Consider the following 19,667-nt stretch of genomic DNA (forward strand, 5'->3'; position numbering starts at 1 on the left):
AAGATTGCGCCAGACAGCTGTATAGCCTGCCTCATGCCCCTGCCACGCCCGCAGCACCCGCCTGCAAAAGCATGCCTCTTAAAGCTGGCTGTGGGCAGCAAGCTGCGACAGTCTGCCCCCAGCTTGCCCCCAGCTACAGTGCCTGCCAGCCAAAGGTGGCAGTGAGCAGCTGGCTGGAACAGCCTACCCCAGCCCCCTGCCAGCCTCTCACCATCGTGTAAGGACGGCCGGAGGCTGAGGGCGCAAACAAGGCAGTTCATCATGGGCTCCACATGCCGGTGTTTGCAAATGCACCGTTGTGCAATCCCACACCAGCGTTCAAACACATGCGCCGCTGCAGCCAGGTCCTCATCACCCAGCGGCAGGTCGCGGCCGTAGTCAGGCTGCAGCGAAGTGGCCATCAGGTGGTGGATTTGCACGTAGGCTGCACTTGGGGTTCAAGAAGGGCAGCACACGGGAGTGTCAGCCAACTGTGAGACAGTAGCCGCCCTTGCTTGGGGCTGAGATGGACATAAGAGCCCCACAGCACACATGGAAGCAGCAGCTGTACACTTGGCATCTGCACAGAAATGACCGCAGTGCGACAGTAGCAGGTAGAAGTGGTGGGCGGGCCAGGGCGCCACAAGATGCAATGCTCTTACCGTGCGCCCCCACGCCGTTGAGCAGTTGCAGCAAGCGGAACTGCCTGACAAGCTCCACATCAAGCAGCTTGGTGTTATTGACTGGCGCAGTCGGCACACAGCTGATCTGGAGAGGGTGCACGGTGATATTGGGGCGCCCATGCGTCTTGCACTCCCATACCGGCAACGTGAGCCTGCCCACCACGCCGAGCGGCCCATAAAACACAGCTGCCTGGCTGCCCGTCTTGTGCAACTCACAGCAGCTGCCATTTTCTGCTGCTAAGTGGCAAGGAAGCGGCTCCATGCTGGCCAGCTGGGCTTGCCGCTGCTGGAGCTGCTGCTGGCGCTCCTGCCGCTGCTGCGCCGCCCGGCCCGGCAGAGAGGCCAAGAAGGCATCCACGTCCGCTCCGAGCCGAGCCTCCCAGTGATCACGTTTGCGTCCTTGCCGGTCGCCCCAGCCTAAGAAGCCGCTGGGTGCTCGCTCATCCTCGTTGTCATCCCTCTCACCCCGCCGCCTGGCCTGCCCTGGCACATTGAAGGGAGCTTGTTGTCCTGGTCTACTTGCACGGGATCTTTTTGGCTGTGGCCCGTCTAGAGGCCTGGGGGCCGTGGTCTTGCTAACCACCTTCACCCTAAAGTGGTGGCTCATGTCCTAGAAAGCATATTACGGTTGCTGGGATGCCAACAGAACAAACGGGAGGGAGAATGATGCATGATTGAGGATGATGTCCCCAATGACCCTCCAGGTGGGGGGCCATCATGCCCATCATGGGGCACATCCTTACCGGGAGGCCTACCTGCGAGTCCAGGGCGAAGAGACCTATGCACAGCATCGGCCGACCGCCGGGGGAGGCCGTATCGGCCTCCCACCGTCTTCCCACCTCGGGATGGGCCATCACCCACCTGCAGCCCGTCTCTGGGTTGCTCCTGAAGCTGCTGCTGAACTGCGTGCCGCAGACCGTGCAACCCTCCTGCGCGCAGCCCCACGGCACCCCCCTGGTAAGCATGGGCCGCAACATGATAGTGGGCGATGGCGGCGTGCGGCACTGTGCCCGCAAGGAGCCGGACCCCAAGTGCCATGCGCGAAAATCCTTGTCTGGCCAGGCTGCCGCACCTGGGAGTAAACATGCTTGCCCTTGCAGGGCCGCCAGCTGACTTCCAGGGGTTGCAGGGACTGTTCGTCTCTCATGGCCGCTGCAAGTGGCACTTGGGGTTTGCAGCACGGTGCCTGGGCTTGCGGCTGCCCTCCTCCAAGCCTAAATAGAGGATGGAGTGAAACAGCGCCAATGATGATGCTCTCAAATCCGAGCGGGCAGCGTGCTGTGGCAACTTCCTGGCCTCTCCACGTCCTGGAAGGAAGACAACAACTGGCTGCAGATACAGATTTTGAAGCGGGCATGCCAATAAACCGCGGCAGAGGGTCACGGGGCTGGTCCAGTTAGGGAGTGCTGGGCGGCAGCACATGAAGCGGCGGCGGCGGCAGGCGGCGTGGGGCAGCGGCAGTCGATTGCGGGGGACAGCAGCCTTCGACAGGGATGCACACCCAGCCTTCGCACAGCAACAAGCATGCTGGCCACTCCATGTATGCGCGCTGTGTGGAATGCCACTGTGCTCTGGCGGCGACATGGCACTGCAAGCGTGTGATGTCTACACCCTGCCTGCCCTCCAGCGCATTTCCCATCGCTTTTACACTCTTTGAGGCCATCCATCAAGCTTTATACCCAACCCTCAGTGTAATCAGGGCTGGGAAGCCCCATCACCTGCCCCAAAACATGGCTAATCATTAGTACAGTTTTTGTAACGTGCTGTCTGTGCCATGGCAATAGATGGGGACACCCATCCGCGCCTCGCCGCCGAACTCCCGCCGGGTTGACTGACGCGGCGGCGCCCCCCCCCCCAATCCGGGGGCCCAACTAGTAGATACAGTTGAACTGCCCGGGTGCAGTACATGGAGAGCAGCTGCCAGGCCCCCTGTATCGCATGATGCAAGTTTGATGGCTGCCTGCGTGCCGCCTGCCGTGTTTGGCCGCCCGCCTGCTGCCACCTGCCGCTGCCTGGCCGACCGGCTCATTAAGATGTCGGACCCCATGATCTTCAAGCTGATCCGGGAATCTCCTGGCTCCTCCACATTGCCATGACCGTCTCAGGGGCTTGCAAGCTGGGAGAATCTTTCCTGACCTTGACACGTCGACTCGGCCACAGGGGTCCGAACCATCTTGCAACGATGTCGCCTCCACTGGCAACGATCGCGGCGCCGGCAGCTCTGCCGGTAGTGCCATAGGGGGGGCTGCCATGCTTGCCACCACTCCGTCACCAGCCTCGTCACTGTGGCAGCCCACCTGCCGCTGCCTGCCCGCTCCAGCGGTGCGCCCTAGGCCCCAGGCAAATGGGAGGGGCGCGAAATTGAGAGGCTCGGCAGCAGCGGGGCCAGCAGAGGGGGCCACCGCCAGCTGCCCCTTTGCCGCCGCCTCTGCCGCCCTGCAAGGCTGGCAGCAGGGCGCCGCGCAGCAGCAAGAGGAGGGCGATGGCGCCATGCAGACCCCGGGGCCCAGCCCCTTTAGCCTACAGTCGCTAATGGATGTTAGGTGAGAGCAGCGCCGCGCTGCAGTCCCAGCGAAGGCACTTCCGCCGCCATTCGCCCGCCACCCACCGCCACCCTACCTGCCGCCGCGTGCAGCCTGATCTTCACAGAAGGCCTGCACGAGGCGATGCTGCGCTTCTCGGCGCGCTACGGGCCTGTGTCGCGGTTCGCCAACCCTTCGGCGCTCAACGGCGCCGCGGGCTGGGTGTTCCTCAACTCGCCGGGCGACATCGCCCACGTGTGCGCCGCCAACCCCAAAAACTATGCCGAGCGATGTGAGACGGGCGAGCCAGGGCTGTGCAGCTTGGGGAGAAGGTGGAGGAGGATGCAGCTGTGTACAGCAACAGGGCGGGCACCCGGTTGCCTGCCATGCTCGCCTTGCCTGGCAAGCGGCGCCCTCGACCCTCTTTGCGGCCACCACTTCATCTCCCAACCAATGCTGCCCCCCCTTTTCATCAATACGATGCAGTCCTGCCCGACATCTACAAGTTCGTGACCCACGAGAAGGGGCTGCTGGGGTCTGGCGGAGACTACAACCGGCGGCACCGCCGCCTCTGCGGCCCGCCCTTCCGCTCCGGGGAGCTGCTGCGCAAGTTTGGGGAGGTGGTGGTGGACAGGTGGGGGCGGGCCGCTTGGCTGGGGGAGGCCCGCCGGCTGCGGCTGCCGGGCACTGCACGGCGGATAGCGGCGGCAGCGGGCGCGGCGGTGCTGCCAGGCACAGAAACACACGCCGCCGCCGCAAGCCTGAGCCCAAGATGGTTGCCATCGCTGGGCCCTGCAGGGTTTCCCGCGTGGCCGACACCTTTGTGAGCCAGCCAGGCCCCTTTGCCACTAATGTGGCGGTGCAGACGCAGCGGCTGACGCTGGATGTGGTGGGGCTCACCGCCTTCAGCCACGACTTTGGGGAGTGCCAGGCCATTGCCAGGTGCGGCGCGTGTGTGCGTTGCATGTGTGCATGGCGTGCGTGCGTTTGGGCTTGGAGAAGGCACAGCCTGCGCCTGGCGGTGGTGGGTGGAGGGCAGCATTGGTGCATCCGAGGTCAGCTGCCCGGCGCAGGTGTGCGTAGGGGGCAGGCATTGGCGATGCCTGCGCCCCGACCGCCTCCCCCTCCTGCCTGCAGGGATGTGGGAGGGCGGGCCCAGCCCTCGGAGTCAGACCAGGACCGGCTGCTGTGGGCGGTGAATGCCTTTGGGCAGGTGCTGGGGGAGGTGTTCATCACACCGATGCCCCTCCTGCGCCTCATGGACGCCGTGGGGCTCAGGTGAGGGCTGCTGCGCCTCGCACCAAGCAGGCGCGAGGCTGCCGCGCCTTGCGGCCGGCAGGCATGCGCCGATGCGCAGCCGCTGCCAAGCGGGCGTGGCCCATACCGTGCCGGCAGCCTCCAACGCCGGCTGCTTCCTGCCTGTGCAGCCTGTAGCGTGCTGCCGCATGCTGCATCTGCTGCGGAGGCAGCAATGAGACTGCCTGTATGGATGTGCTTGCGGCCAATGCAGGCAGCTGCGCACGCTGCGGGAGGCGGTGGGGGTGATGCGGAGTTCCATGCTCGGCGTGATTGCGGAGCGGCGGCAGCACCTGGCGGCGGCCGCGGGCAGCGACGGCGCAGGCGCCGCGGGCGGCGCGGCAGAGGCCGAGGCCGCCGATCTGCTGGACATGCTGCTGCAAGCCACCGACGACAATGGCGTGCCGATGACGGGTGCGCCACGGTTCGCACCAGCCCCGCATTTCCTCGCCCCACCCACCCACCCCCACCCGCCCGTTTCACGCCTCTCCTGACCCACTTTGTGCCCCTCCCCTTTTTGCACCGGACGCTGCTGCCTCTCCCGCCAGTGCTGCTGCCTGCTCCCTCCTGGCCCATTCCGCTCCTCCCCATCCTGCTTCCCTGCCGCAGATGAAGAGCTGTGGGAGGATGTGCACGACGTGATGGGGGCCGGCCACGAGACCACAGCCACCACCGCCGCCGCCGCCATCTATGCCATCTCTGCGCATCCAGAGGTGGAGGCGCGGCTAGTGCAGGAGCTGGAGAGCGTGCTGGGTGCGCTGGGCTGGGGGGGGGCCGGGGACAAGAGGCTGCCCGCATGCCTGGTTGGCTGGCAGCGCTCGAGCGACTGTGGCTGAGCAGCCGTGGACGCCGCCGTGCCGCCGAGGCGCCTGGCGCTGCACGCATGCCGCTTCCATGTGCTGAGCCGCTCCCTTTGGCAGTGCTGGCTGGCAAGCATGCCGCGGGGCCCTGACCGGCTGCCGGCGTGCCACCCTTCTGCCCTGACGCAAGGTCGCCTGCCTCGCCTGCAGGCGGCCGGCCTGCCACATACGATGATGTGCAGTCGGGGCGGCTGCCCTACTTGGAAGCCGTGATCAAGGAGGTGAGCTGGCGCTGAGCTGGCGTTCTGAGCAGTTTGAATGCTGGGACTCCGCCATGCCGTGCCCATCTGCTCGCACGGACAGTCGGGCATCCTGCCGACAGGCAGGGCTTCTGTCAAGCAGCATGCGTGGCATCCCGCCTTGCGTTCCCCCTTTCCAGGTGCTGCGCCTCTACCCCGCCATCCCCATCTTCCCCCGCCAGGCGGCAGAGGCAGACACGCTGCCCTCCGGCCACCGCATCCTCAAAGGTGTGAGGAGCCGGCGGCGGGGCCAGTGCAGAGCCAGCTGGACACCCACAGCGCCATCGCTGCCCCGCTGCGTCTGCCTCGCGTTTTTTTGTGCCGGCCCTGTCGTTGCGCTGCTCTGTTCCCATGCCTGTGCCGCCCCTGCTCCTGCTCCTGCTCCTGCTGCCCGCATGACCCTTGGCTGGCCTGCTCCCTCTCCCTGCTGGCAGGCGACGTCGTCTTCATGTCCACCTATGCCCTCCACCGCTCGCCAGACGTGTGGGAGGAGCCGCTGCGCTTCGACCCCGACAGGTGTGCCGTGCATGCTGCGCCACGCTGTGCATGCTGCACCTGCTGGGCTTGCGCTGTTCAGCAAGACCCAGGGAGGGGCTTTGCTGGGGCTGCCGGCTGAGCCTGCTCAGTTGCGTGCGCATTGGCCGGGCTGTTGCCAAGTGCCCCTTTCCCTCCTCCTCGCCCTCACCCCCCCGGCCCCTGCAGGTTCCTGGGCGAGCGAGGCGCTGCGCTGCACCGCTTCCAGTGGCTGCCCTTTGGCTCGGGGCCGCGCATGTGCCTGGGCGCCGCCTTTGCGCAGGTACACCTGTGGCATGCCCTGCCTCTAGCCAGCCCGGGCTCAGCTGGCAGGCCCACTGGGCACCTTGCCAGCAGCCTCAGCCTGCGGTCCTGTTCGTGATCGGTACACAAGTGCTTCGATCACCGGCTGACATGCATGCCGCGTGCTGCTGGCATGCATCCCGCCGCTGCCTCAGATGTCGGTGTCGCTGATGGTTGCCACGCTGCTCCAGCGCTGCCGCTTCACGCCCCTGCACCCCACCACCCAGCTCATCCCCGCGGCCTACGACATCACCCTCAACTTTGATCGCACCAACGGGCTGAGGATGGAGGTGGCGCCGCGGTGAAGGGTGCGGCCCAATAGCCAACCAAACCAGGCCACATCGAGGCGTGGGCCACCTGGCAGTGAGAGCCCCTCCCCAGGAGCAGGCACGAGCCTCCCTGACACCACTGCACCCCCAAGAACACAGACCTCCGTGCCTCCCCTTGTAACTCCAGGCCCCCTCCCACCGTGCCTCTTCTCGCCATTGTTTGCCACCCCAAGCCTCCTTATGCTTCCACCGTGCTCCACCCCCTGTCCCCAAGTTTCGTGGAGCCTGCCCTGTTCCCCTTTGCTTTTGCCTCCACAATTCACGCACTTGCCCTTGCCCTTGCATGCCGCCACCAGCCTCCTGCGGCATGCCCCTTGTTCCCCTTGCTGCCCCCTTTTTGCCGCCCAGCTCGCGCATGCTTGCGGGCCGCCCAAATACATGGCCGATCGACACTTGCCGGACTGGCAGCCACAGCATTCCTTGCGGCGCCTCCCCTCCGCCCCCTGTCACCTACCCCCCTCTCCCCTGAGTTTTCCAAACGATGTTTTGCACTTATGAATGAAAGTTAAGCGCCCCTCAAGCTCCCCCCTTGCCCTTGCCCCCCTTGATTTTTCGATGCCTGATTGGTTCTCACTCCACGCCGTGCCATCCCTTTATCTTATAGCGAGCCGTGAGATGAGGCTGCCTAGATACGATTGCCTAACTGTTCAACCCCCCTGCTGCCCAACCTCTTGCGCAACCCTGCGATTTTCACCGTACACCCCAAGCCCCTCCTCCCTGTTTCTACTTTTCGTTTGATCAAATGCGCTTTCCACTTTACACCAGAAGACGTGCAGCAAAAGGGAAGAACGCACAGGGCAGAGCAAGCAGTCCAGGACACAGAACGGGGAGTGTTGAACAATCGGTAATGAACAAAGGAATTCGGGGTGGGGTAGTATCTCCGGGGGCGTCAGCAGGCCACCCAGCTGCCCCTTGAATGGCAAGGGCGCAGCTGGCATGGCCGCTGGCGCTGGCGCCTGCGAGGGCGGCATGCCTCGCAGGGGCATCATGCAACCCACGTGTGCCAGGGCGGCAGGTTCAGGGCGCCAGCAGGGACGGCAGCATGTGCGGCGGCGCCTGCAGCAGCACAAAGGGGAGCAGCAGGGGCATGAGCGCCTGCCAAATACCCGTCACCTCAGCACGCAGTGGTTTCCTGTTTTCGGCTCAGCCCAGCTCACCTCAAAGCCCATCAGGTTGAAGACTGCAGCAAAGAGGAAGCGGCACCGGCAGCACAGGCTTGCTCAGCGCCGGCAGGCAGCAGCGACAGGTGCTCGGTCCGGCTGGCTGCCCTGCACAATCCACACACACACACACACACACACGCGCAACCCATGCTCCAGGAGCAGCAGCAAGCAGCCCTCCCATTCCCGAGCCTCACTTGTGGCGGCCACGTTGCCGAGCCCGGCAGACGGCAGGTCGTCCCTCAGCTTGACGTCAGCAGGCAGGCCCTTGCCGCCAATGGCCAGAGGCACTGCGACAGGAGGAGCAGCGGGTCGGGCGGGGAGGGTAAGCGGTGATGGTGGCGCTGTGATGTGCCTTGTTTGGGTCGGATCGGGGAGACAGCCCTCGATGCGCACACAAGCGCGCAGGGCGTGGCAGGGTGACCGACTGCTGCCGGCCCTGGCCGCACCTGGCGCCAGGGTGTGTGAGGTGAGGGACACCACCTTGCCCTCCTGCACAATCGGCTTCAGCGTCTTCTTCTCGCGCTGCAGGCACGAGCACAGGCGCAGGCACAGGCAGGCACGAGACAAGGTTTTGCATAGCCTGCTTGCTTTGGGTGCTCTGCAGGCCATCCAGCGGCCCACCAAGCAGCGCCACCCGCCTCCCACGATGCACACCAACACACCAGCACACCAGCACACAGCCCCGCCACACCACACAGCCCTGCAGTACCTGCGCCATGTCGTCTGCGTTGCCGTGGTCTGAGGTGACCAGGAAGCGGCCGTTCATCTCGTCCACCACCTCGAGCAGCTCCTGCAGGGATGGAGGGAGGAAGGGCCGAGAAGACTAGGATCAGAACAGGGCCGCAGCAACGGCGTAAGATGGAGGCAACCACAGACGCAGCAGCAACAGGCTGCTCCCCCCTCCTGGCACCAGGCATCCGCTCCGCATGCAGCAGCAGCAAACAGGCACAGCTCCCCACCATGCCCCGCACCTTGACACACTTGTCCACCAGCGTGCAGCAGCGAACGGTGGCCTCCAGGTCACCGGTGTGGCCCACCATGTCGGGGTTGGCAAAGTTGATGCGCACCTGGTCGTACCGCCCTGCGGCACACACAGGAGAGGGTAGCAGTACAGTACATGCTTGCAGCACAGGCAGTTGGTTGGGCGACAAATGAATTGCGACCATTCTGCACGGCCGTACAGTCAGGGCAAAGCAGGGATGCCGCCAGTTGGCGGCGGCCCACGCTAGCGCTAGCAGGGCGGCCTCACCCGAGCGCAGCGCCTCCTTGCCGGCCTCGCAGATCTCGCGCGCCTTCATGTCGGGCAGCTCGTTGAAGGGGACGGTGTCGGAGGGGATCTGCCGGGGGGTGAGGGCGAGCTGGTTGGCTGCTTGGTTGGTTGGTTAGGGAGGGAAGCCAGTCCAGGGTTCAGCCCAGCCAGCACAGCCGCACACCTCCGCCCACATCCGCCGGGACATCGCCCCGCCAGGCCAGCCAGCCGAATAGCCCAGGCTGCCATGCCTGCCACAGCCGTCCGCCGCACCTCACATCCGCACGTCACAGCCAGCTGAGCCCATCACCCCCCCTTCCCCACTCCAGCTGCACACCGCACCTCAGCATGCACCCCCACGCCGCCGCACACACCCAAGCACACGCCGCACCTCCACATACGTCTCCAGCTCCTCGTCAAAGTACCCCGAGCGGTTGCCGTTCCAGAAGAAGGTGACGTGGCCAAACTTCTGGGTCTCGCTGCACACAAACGTGCGCAGCCCGTTCTTGGCCAGGAACTCGCCTGGAGGAGCAGGAAGAGAGGGGGAGGGAGGCGGGGGCGTGTGGGAAAGCTGGGGAGAAAGAATGGTGTGTCAGTGTGTTTGTGGCAGCAAGGAAGAAAGGCAAACATATGGGGCGGGCGTGTCGACAGCCATCCGCAGCCCCGGCGCTTGCAACCACCAGCAGGGGCAGGCAGCGGCCAGCACCGCACCCGAGGTGCCCGAGATGGCGGGCGGCGGCACGAGGTAGTTGGTGGGGAGCTTGAGGTCGCCATCATACTGCGGGGCGGTACGGGAGGCGGTACGGGCGGGCGCACCGTGAGGAGCCGGCCGAGCGGTGCCCGCCACCCAGGCCCGCCCAGCCACCAACCTCCACCAAACCACGAGCCGGCACCGTGCTTCGGTCCGATCACTCCCCACACAGGAGCGCACAAACAGTGCCGCCACGACGCACACACACATGCAGCCCCACCTGCATCATGCCCACGAACCGCGTCTTGGGGAAGCGCACGCGGTCAAAGGCCGTGAACTCAGAATACTCCAGGGCCTGCGGGGGGGAAGGATGGCGGCGGTGGGGTATGGCGCAGGGCAGCAATGCTGGGCAGCAACATGCGCGTAAACAGGCCAGCCCCTCAGCGGGCCAGGACGCTCAGCCATGCGTTCAGCACAGATACAGACACACGCAATGAAGCCGGGGGGGGCACTCGCCTTGCTCAGCTCGATGACTCGGTCGGCGCGGAAGTTGAAGATGACGACAGCATCGTCTGCGGAGAGGAAAGAAAGAAAGAAAGGAAGAAAGAGAGAAAATGGAGGGGGGGGAGCATGAAGGGCAAGGCAAGGAAAGGTGTGGTGAGGATGTGAAGGGTGGGAGGGCAAGCATGGGCAAGCACGGCAGTTGATGCATCCACCGCCAAAGCCATGTGCCACGCATCCTCCCCGTGTGGAACCACCCGCCGCCACCCCCTGCTTCCGGCGCTGCTCACCGTCCTCAATCGTGGCAACCGGCTTGTCGTCCTCGCCCACAATCACAAACGGGTCCAGCCACTGGTCAGACACGGGCTTCTCGCTGCCCTCCTTCTGCGGGGGGCAGAGCGCCAGGGGCGGCGCAGGTGCATTAGAGGCACCATGGTGGTGGGAGGAACCAGGGCTGGCAGCGCCGAGCAGGTGGAAACGTGGTTCTAGCCGGCTGCACCACGTGCCAGCTCGCCGAGCGCTGCCCCGCCAACACCCGCAGCAAGGCCGGGGCATCCCATCCCGTCCCCCCTGCCACCTCACCCACCGGCGCAGCAGGGCCAAGCTTGCATCCCACCCCTCCCCACCCCCTGCCCGCCAGCATGCTGCCAGCTCACCCGCAGCTCCTTGAGTGCGGACAGCGCATCCTTGAAGTAGTGGGGCGCCTGGCCCAACACATGCGCATCCCACCCCTTCTTCACAATGTTCCAGTCGGCCTCGTCTGCAGGAGAGCACACAGGGAGGGGAGGCGCGCGGGGTGGGCAGAGCGGGCCGGGCCTGCCATCATGCATGCAGCCAGGAGCAGCCCCGAGGCACCCAGGCCCGCGCGTGCAATCGCGGCAGCAAGAGCGGCAGCAGCAGGAGCTAATGCAGGAGCTGCAGCAGCAGTCCCCTCGCTGCAAGCCACAGACACCGCCAGCAAGCACAAAGGGGGAGCCGGGCGGCGGGGCTCACAGCGATCCATGGTGACACACATGCGGCCGCCGCCAGACGCGATCTTGGCGTCGCAGCCGGTGGCCTGCGCAGCAGGGGCAGGGGCAGGGGAGGGGCAGGCACGCTCTGGTCAGCAGCGTCTCTTCACCTGCTTCTGTACAGCCCAGCGCGATGCTGCCGACACTGCCCCAGCTCCGCAACAACGCCCACAAGCCCCCACCAACCCGTGCCACCACCACCACCACCAGGCTGCACTCCCACCACCACCGCTGCCCTGCGCACGCCACCGCCGCCACCCGCGCTGCCCATGGCCGCTCACCGCCAGCTCCTTCAACACCCCTTCCAGCTCCTCCACAAACTTGAGGGAGGAGCCGTCCGGCACGTCGCGGCCGTCGGTGAGGAAGTGCACGCTGCGCCAGGCGGGCGGGCGAGCAGGCAGGCAGGCAGGCGAGTGGGCAGGCAGGCAGGCGGGCGAGAGGGCAGGCAGGCAGGCAGGCGGGCGAGAGGGCAGGCAGGCAGGCAGGCGAGTGGGTGGGCACACAGGCAGGCAGGCAGCGGCAGCATGTAGCAGCGGCAGCGAGGCAAGCTAGGTGTCGAGTGCTGGCCAGCAGGCACCAGCTGGCAACCGCTGCCCATGCCGCCGCCTCTGCGCCTCCGCCGCCACGCGCCGCAACCCACGCACCGGATCTTCTTGGCTCCCCGCTCGGCGGCGCCGCGCAGGCATCCGTACAGCTGGTCTGTGCGCGAGTGCACGCCGCCGTCTGACAGCAGGCCGATGAAGTGCAGGGTGTTGCCGGCAAAGGCGGGCGCGATGTAGGCCCAGCCCTCTCCAGAGAAGAGCGAGCCGGTGCGCAGCGCGCCGTCCACCAGCGAGGCGCCCTGGTCGATCAGCTGGCCCGCGCCCAGCGCGTTGTGCCCCACCTCGCTGTTGCCTGCAGCCAGGCGGCGGGCCGGGGCAGCGGGCGAGGCTCGGCAGGTGTAGGAGCTCGGAGCGGCATGGGTGGCCAGCTTGGGAGCGGCGGGGTGCAGCGGGCAGCCCGCGCCGCTCCTGCAGAGAGGCGCGTTGCTGCTGCGCACAACAAAACAGCGGGTGCATCCCACAGGCGCAGGAGCGCACCCATGTCGTCGTTGCTGGGGAGGCCCACCGCCTTGCCGTGGGCCTGGAGGGTGCAGAAGCGGCCCGGCACCGCCCTCAGCGCATCGGTGCATGGCGTATCTGCCACGTGCACAGCGTTGTAGTCATCCTTTATCTTGTTCTCGCCTGTGGGGGGTAGTACAGGCGCAAGCCAGGGACAAGCAATCCAGCGTGAACAACTGCCAAGGGCAGCAGCGGGCGAGTGGCAGCGGCGGCGGCGGCGGTGGGTTGACTCCACGTCCCCAGCGCATTCGTCCCGCGTTCGTGCAACGACACTTGCCCCATGCTGCTCAGTGCTGCTGCTTGCAGGAGGCCGCCAGCATGGAAACCCTCGGCGCGACTGCTGCTGTCAACCCAGAGTCCCTGCGCCGTGTCTGCCTGCTCCAAGCGCAATGCAATATGAACCGCAGCAGCATGACTGCTCACCGTAGCCATCCAGCACACACACGAGCAGCGGACCATCACTTTTGGGGATTTTGGGGTGCGGCTTGAGCTGGAAGTCATACGACATTGTGCTATCGCTGCTGAGGGGCGCGTGGGGTGTGCAAAGGTCGGCAGGGCGCTCGCAGCGGACTCCTTTGTGCACGCTGGTCCACGCAGGTCGTGGAATGCACTAGTATGCTTGCAAATTCAGGGACAGTTTGCTTCCCAGCGCATGTGGGAGCGATCAGAATGCTTCCGCCACATGCACAGGGCTCGGGCGGGCTGCTGCAGGGCGGGAGTAGCCGCCAGCCGCCGCCGCTGCCGCCCCGCCTTGCGCCCGCATTCGGTGAGCAACCCAGCCGATTTTATTGGTTTATCGATCTCTCCTCATTGATGAAGCGCCTGTGGCCACTTCTGAGTACCTGGCAGGCATGCAATGGGGCGGCGGTGACGGCAATGTGCGCGTTGTGGGCGCGCCCGCCATGTTTGCCAACGCTTGCATCGGAACGCGGTACATTGCCTCACAATGTGCAGATGCATTTCCAGAGCCGCTCCACCCATCCACCCATCAGCGGTCTTGGCATATTGCGACGCGAGCGGCGGCGGCGGCGCCTGGAAAGCCAGAGGCCCATCCAATCGAGACGGACATATATCATGCATATTCATTTCTCTTCTGCACCGCCTGCACCTGTGCATCGTAGTTAGCGTGGCGTAGCTTTGCAGGAGGTGTGTGAACCCGCCCGCTAAAACCAGCCCCGCATTGCACAGCCACACAGTCCCTCAGGGCGGGTTGGGTTCACATTCGCCTCCGTCGGTGCATCCCAGGTCTCTGGGAGATCCCAGGTCGCTGGGCGCCCGCCCTGCTCCCCTCCGCCGCCGCCTGCGTATTGGCATTGCCGTTGAGTCGGCGGCGCGACGGGCTACGAGCAGCCTGCTGGCTCCAACCCTTCGTCCCTTATCTGCAGGGCGCTGCCGCTACTCTTGCTCTGTTCCTCTGCCTAGACCGTGCGCCATGGACGGCGGTCGGCCTGCGGGAAGGCGCGGCAGCAGCTTTGGCGGGCCCCGCCGCGGCACCGATCCCGAGGGCGGCGAGCGGAGTGCCTGGAAGGGGCTGTGCGGCCCCTCAGGTGTGCAACCGCACGCTCGCCTTGCTCAATTCGCCGGCAGGCCGTGCACCGTGCCAGCGCCGCCAGCACAAGGGCAGCGCCTTGGGTTTCCCACAAGGTGGCACCGGGTAGCGCCTGGCGGCATCTGATGCCGCCCAAACCTGGATCCACACCATCAGCTGCTGCTCCTACTCTGCTGTTGCTTTCCGTGCGCATCGCATTTGAGCCCTGTGACCAACGCAAAGGACGTGTGGCACACGAAAGACAGCAACAGCAAGCCCCCTGTCTCATCCCTGCCTGCCTGCCGCAGGCCTCAACCTGGATCACTCGCGCATCCCAGACATCCAGAGGACGGTGGGTGGGCCCAGCCCAGCAGCGGCACCCGCAGCAGCAGGCGCACCGCAGCGCTACGCCGCCTGCCGCCTGCTGCTCCCAGCTCGTCGGCGCGTGCCTGCCACCACTCCAGTTCCGCGCACATGCGCCGCTGCCGCCATGCCCGCCCACCACCCGCCTGCAGGTGTACGAGCACCTGGTTCCGCTGGTGGTGGCCGCCGCCGACCCGCTGCCGCTCAGCCAGTTCACGCAGAAGTGCTGCGACGTGCTGCTGCCGGTGCTGGAGAAGGAGCGGGAGCTGGGGGCCCACGCTTTCAAGTCGCAGTTTGGCCGCCTGAACGAGTTTGTGTGCCCGGAGCTGGCCAGGCGAGCGGGCCTGGCGGACAGCGGCTTCAACCGGGAGGCCAAGACGGTGAGGGCGCTTCGGTGCCCGCCTGCCCGCCTGCCTGCTTTGCCTGCTTGATCGCCTGCCAGCCAGCCTGCCTGCCTGCTTGATCGCCTGCCTGCCTTTCATACCTGAGCTCACGCGCTGCCCTTCGACCCGCCCGCCCGCCTGCCAGCCTGATTGACAGCCGAGTTGTCTTCCCCAGCGTTGGTCTGCCTTGGTCCCCCCCTCTGCAGGTGCGCTTATACCTCCAGATGGCATCATCTAGCAGCCCGGCGGGGCAGCAGCGTGCCGCTGCCAGTCCGCCGGCCCACACAGCAGCAGCGCCGCCGGCGGCAGCAGCAGCACCCACGCCAGCAGCAACGGCGGCGCCCACAGCCACAGTGTATTGGACTCCCGCCGGGGCGGCGGAAGGGCCCGTCTCCCCTGCTGGGCCGCAGCCCGTGGCCCCCGGTCTTCCGCTGCCCGTGGCGCTGCCGCAGGGGCCTGTAGGGCAGCTCAGGGCGCCGCCTGTGGTGGCGCCGCTGCCGGCTGTTGCGCCCGCGCTGTGCGCCTACTGCCATGCGCCGCACAGCATGCGCGAGTGCCGCGAGTTCCACGCCATGCTGCAGGCTCTCTACCAGGTGCGTGCCGCCAGTGTCTGCAGCGTGCCATGTCGGCTTGCTCCTAGGGGCGCAGGGGCCGGTGGGCAGTGGCGGTGCTTCGTCGGGCCGGCAGTGTGCACCGTGGCGGGTTGCGGGCGGGGGCCATTGCTGGTGCCGGGCGGCATGCACGTGTGCAGTCCGGCTTTCACCAGCTCACCCTCTCTGCCAGCTTGCAGGCAGGATACCAGCGCGGCCTAGCAACGGCTCAGCCCGCTGCTCCGACTCCCGGAAGCACTGGAGGCGGCAGCTAGCAGGGGACGCCAGCTGCTCCCACCAGCTTGCCTGACGGCAGCCCGCCCCGCTGATGCCTGCAACGGCTGGAGCTGTCAGTGCCTGGTGCTGCCACGACCTCTAGAGTGTGTGCCTTGCTTGCCGTCTGCGCCCTTGTAAATGATGCACGGATGAGGCATTGCTGACATGCAGAGAAGGAGCGGATTGGCTGGATGCGTGCTGGGCAGGCCAGCACGGCTGCCGCCCACCGGCGGTGCGCCCCTGGCGGCCACCACCATCTGGGTGGTCGCTTGGAGTTCCCATGGCAGGCTTCATTGAGAGTGGTGGGTAGAGTGGAGAGGAGAACACTGGGGACGCTGGGGTCTTTCCTATCCCTGCCCATAGATGCGGTGCATTGCCTAGAAGGCGCAGGAAGGTGAAGCTTCACGAGGCAGTAGTGCCTCTTCAACTCCCACCTCCAATTCGGCTGATGGCTATGAGGGCACTGCCATCCACGAGAAGAGAGAGGTAGTCCAAGGCTGCATGGATCCCTCCACGGCGGCGCGCCGCCCCGCCGCCCAACTCGCGGCCCGCCTCCAGTCGGTGGCGCTCCCGCTGCTCCTGCTGCTGCTGCTGCTGCTGTCCCTGGCGGCGTCTGCCGCCGCCCAGACCGTCAAGCTGGGCCAGCCCGACCTGGCCAATGAGGTGGAGGGGGACCCCCAGCAGCCGCCGCCTGATGCCGCCAAGAAGGCCGCAGTCGACCCGCGGTTGCAGCAGGCGCAAGAGGCGCCGACCGGCACAGCGAAGAAAGCGGCCAAGGATGTGGCAGGCCAGGCACAGCAGGGGCCCTCTGATGCCGCAAAGATTCGGCGGTGGGCCCTGGCTCGCCCTCTGGAGCCCCGCCGCCGCCGCCGCCCGGCAAAGAGGAGCGCCTGGCTGCCCTCCTGCAAGGTGCGCGCCCCTGCTGGTTGCACAATGCAGCCTGCTAGCAGTGCAGCATCGGTTGGCAGCATGTCCCTCGGGCGCTGTGCCTGCCAGTGGCCCTGTCCTCGTAACAATGCGCGGCTTGCCCTGGTCAGTCGCCTGCTGCGTGCCGTTGGCGCAGGCATTCCGGTGGAGAGAGTCGTCCAGGCGCTGACCGGTCGGGGGCCTTGCCAGCGCGACGCGGCAGCCTGCCATGCCAGGCCGTTCGCAGCAGCCTGGGGTGTGCGCCGAGGAGCTCGTCTGCCTGGACGGTGAGCTGCGCCGCTCTGTGCCACGCTGTACCATGCCGTGCATGCTTGCGCAGCGCTGGGAACCTGTACATCGACACCCAGCTGTGCCCATGTGGCAAGCTTACGCTGCCCTGCAGACTACTGTGGCGGCTGCTTCCGCCTCTGTGTTGATGAGGTGCGCACGTGCGGTCTCCTTTCCAGCAGCTGACCGGTTTTGTTCATGCACCCTCCCAGTGCACGCATTGTGCCCTGCTACAGTTCACCATCAGCAAGACTGTGGAGCAGATCAAGCTGAAGGAAGACGGGCCCTGATGCATCCTGCCATTGTCGAGCAAGCTGCTGTCATGCGTGCATTCGGGCATGGGCAACAGCCGCCACGACGTTAGATGATGCTGCAACTTGGGGCACCCATCATGAATTCTTACAATGGATGCCTGCTGTTGATATGCTTGCGTTCTAATCTGTTGCAGCAAGACAAATGAAACCCAGCCTCAGAATTGCATTGACGATGGTGCACGGCATGCATGGAACGGCAGCGCCGTCTGGCAGCACAGCAGGACAGCACATGTTGCTAAGGAAGGCGCATCTTGCAGTCACGACACGCCTGTGAACGCGTAATTAGGGTGGAGTGAGCGAAAGGGGCTCCCTAGCTTTTTTGCACCATGACAGCCCTCGCGGCAGCCGCCTGGGGCATAGCCAGCACGTCTCCCCGCTGTCAGCAGCAGCTATACAAGCCCGGGGGACCGCGGGGCTTTGCTCCCGTGCGAGCTCAGCGATCGGCTTTCGCAGGGGCTCCCTTGGCGCCGCAACGGCCTTCTCTGACAGCAGCACCCCGCAGACAGGCACCATCAGCGGCGAGAAACATAGCCACGACAGGCGGCAGCAGCAGGGCGGCGGAGCCCAGCGGGGCGGCAGGCGGCGGCGGCGGCGGCAATGCGCTCCTGCTGCTGCAGGGTGCCTGGGAGTGGCTGTGCAGCATCAAGCCGCCCAAGAGCCTGTGGCGCACCATTGCGGCGGTGGTGCTGGGCGGCCAAGCGCTAGTGCGCATCCTGCAGGGTAAGCAGACGCGGCTGCATCGGGTCGCCACCCGGTTGCTCGGTGGAGGCCGCAAGGGCACGTGCTGGCTGCCTCGCTGCCCATCCTTGCGGCTGCGTCCTGGCAGACCGAGAAGACGAGGCCTCCCTGTCAGCACGCTGTGTTGCCGCCACCTCCCGCCTAACGGCTCCCTGCTTGCTCCTCCCATCCTGCTCCCGCCTGCTCCTCCCAAGCCCACCTGCTCTTCCTGCCTGCGCCCTGACCCTCTCCTTGCAGGCAAGATCCACTGGAAGAACACGCTGGACCAGCTCAACATGGTGGGGCCGCGCTCGCTGGGCGTCTGCCTGCTCACAGCCGCCTTTGTCGGCATGGTCTTCACAATCCAGTTCATCAGGTGCGTGGCCTGGGGCAGGGGCAGGTGGTGGCTAGAGCATGCGGGGCAGGTGGCGGCAGGAGCAGGGGCACGAGGGGCACGAACAGCAGCACGGACGGAAGCTGGTTTCTCTGTGTGCCGCGCTGGCTGCTGCTATGTGTTGGCCTTCCGCCGCCTGGGCCCCTGCACCTGCTTCCAACTCAAGTCTGACCACCCCCATGCTCTGCCTGCCGCAGAGAGTTTGCCAAGCTGGGGCTGACGCGGTCGGTGGGCGGCGTGCTGGCGCTGGCGCTGTCCCGCGAGCTGACGCCTGTGGTCACCTCCATTATTGTGGCGGGACGCGTGGGATCCGCCTTTGCCGCAGAGCTGGGAACGATGCAGGTGGCTAGGCACGGTAGTTTTGCGTGTATGCATGTGTGTGAAGCCCTGGCTGGGCATTTGGTGGGCAGCGGGGCAGGCCACGTGACGCAGCGTGGTGAGCAGGGGCGTGTAGACGGCACCAGAGCGCCGTGGATTGCGAAAGACATCGACAAGTATGCAGGGGCCACCACGTATCCCCTCCCTGCCGCCGCTGGTGCTTGCCCTGCGGCGCAGGTGTCGGAGCAGACCGACTCGCTACGCGTGCTGGGCTCAGACCCGGTTGATTACCTCATCACGCCCCGCGTGATGGCCTGCATGGTCGCGGGCCCCATCCTCAACCTGCTCTGCTTCTGCATGGGTGAGCCGGGGCAGGGGGGGTGCGCAGATGACACCATTGTCAGTGTGTGCAGCGGCGGCAGGATGGGTGAGAGAGTTCGGGATCCAGGGCGCGAATGAGGGCCGTTGGGGAGGCCTGCGGCGCGGAGAGCTGCTCGTCTCATGTGTCGCTGCCGCCCACCTACCCTCACCTCCCCGCCCCTCAGCCACGCTCCCTGCACCCGCTGCCGCCGTGTGCCTCCGCGCGTGCAGGCATGGGCGCCAGCGTGCTTCTTGCGGACACTGTGTACAATGTGAGCTGCAACGTCATCCTGGATTCCGCCATGCGCGCCATCAGCTCCTGGGACGTCATCACTTCCATGATCAAGTGCTGGGTGTTTGGCACCATCATCGCCACGGGTGGGTGATGCCAGGGGAGGTTGGGTGAGCGCCCATAAGCTTCCAAATAGTTCCATTCCACCCACTGCCTGGCCTCCTGCCTGCCCTGCCGCTTGCAGTGAGCTGCGCCTGGGGCTATACGACCACGGGCGGCGCCAAGGGCGTGGGCGAGAGCACCACCTCGGCCGTCGTCATCTCCCTGGTCCTCATCTTCGTGTTCGACTTCGCCCTCAGCCTGCTTTTCTTTTCTGGACAAGGCGACGCCCTTAAAGCCTGCGTGAGTCGGCTTGTTAGAGGCACCTCGCGAGCCGGGTGACCTGGCATCCACGCGTGCATGGCGGGAGGCGGGTGGGCCGGCAGCATGAGCGGAACCAGCACGCCTGACCAATTGAGTATGCAAGGCCGCCTGCCCTCTCTTTCCTGCCCTTGCAGATG

General features: G+C 66.1%; 3 protein-coding genes across 3 annotated transcripts; 2 read left to right on the top strand and 1 right to left on the bottom strand.

Annotated features, from left to right (window-relative positions):
• Positions 1–2,751: 2,751 nt before the first annotated feature.
• CHLNCDRAFT_58466 (hypothetical protein) lies at positions 2,752–6,700 on the top strand (the record flags this gene model as incomplete). The annotated part of the gene is made up of 12 exons (XM_005845721.1): positions 2,752–3,205; positions 3,298–3,476; positions 3,671–3,818; positions 3,983–4,126; positions 4,322–4,462; positions 4,695–4,894; positions 5,090–5,233; positions 5,491–5,561; positions 5,720–5,807; positions 6,014–6,095; positions 6,282–6,375; positions 6,551–6,700. Exons 1-12 carry the CDS (start codon positions 2,913–2,915, stop codon positions 6,698–6,700), a joined length of 1,734 nt encoding a protein of 577 aa, XP_005845783.1. The 5' UTR covers positions 2,752–2,912.
• A 1,133-nt stretch (positions 6,701–7,833) lies between these two features.
• Positions 7,834–12,973, bottom strand: CHLNCDRAFT_36359 (hypothetical protein; the record flags this gene model as incomplete). The annotated part of the gene is made up of 17 exons (XM_005845836.1): positions 12,862–12,973; positions 12,418–12,561; positions 11,983–12,232; positions 11,620–11,710; positions 11,322–11,385; positions 10,985–11,088; positions 10,619–10,712; positions 10,344–10,399; positions 10,108–10,182; positions 9,848–9,914; positions 9,528–9,658; positions 9,137–9,224; positions 8,859–8,968; positions 8,597–8,677; positions 8,334–8,409; positions 8,082–8,174; positions 7,834–7,904 (listed from the first exon to the last, which is right to left on the bottom strand). The coding sequence occupies exons 1-17, from the start codon at positions 12,944–12,946 to the stop codon at positions 7,834–7,836; spliced, it is 1,680 nt and encodes a 559-aa protein (XP_005845898.1). The 5' UTR covers positions 12,947–12,973.
• Positions 12,974–17,733: 4,760 nt separating this feature from the next.
• CHLNCDRAFT_10117 (hypothetical protein) lies at positions 17,734–19,512 on the top strand (the record flags this gene model as incomplete). The annotated part of the gene is made up of 6 exons (XM_005845722.1): positions 17,734–17,806; positions 18,062–18,179; positions 18,395–18,539; positions 18,753–18,876; positions 19,107–19,253; positions 19,352–19,512. Coding segments are annotated over 6 exons (768 nt in total), but the record flags the coding sequence as incomplete, so codon positions are not given.
• Positions 19,513–19,667: the final 155 nt, after the last annotated feature.

The sequence above is a fragment of the Chlorella variabilis genome (genome assembly GCF_000147415.1).
Source record: "Chlorella variabilis unplaced genomic scaffold CHLNCscaffold_16, whole genome shotgun sequence".
Classification (NCBI taxonomy): Eukaryota; Viridiplantae; Chlorophyta; class Trebouxiophyceae; order Chlorellales; family Chlorellaceae; genus Chlorella; species Chlorella variabilis.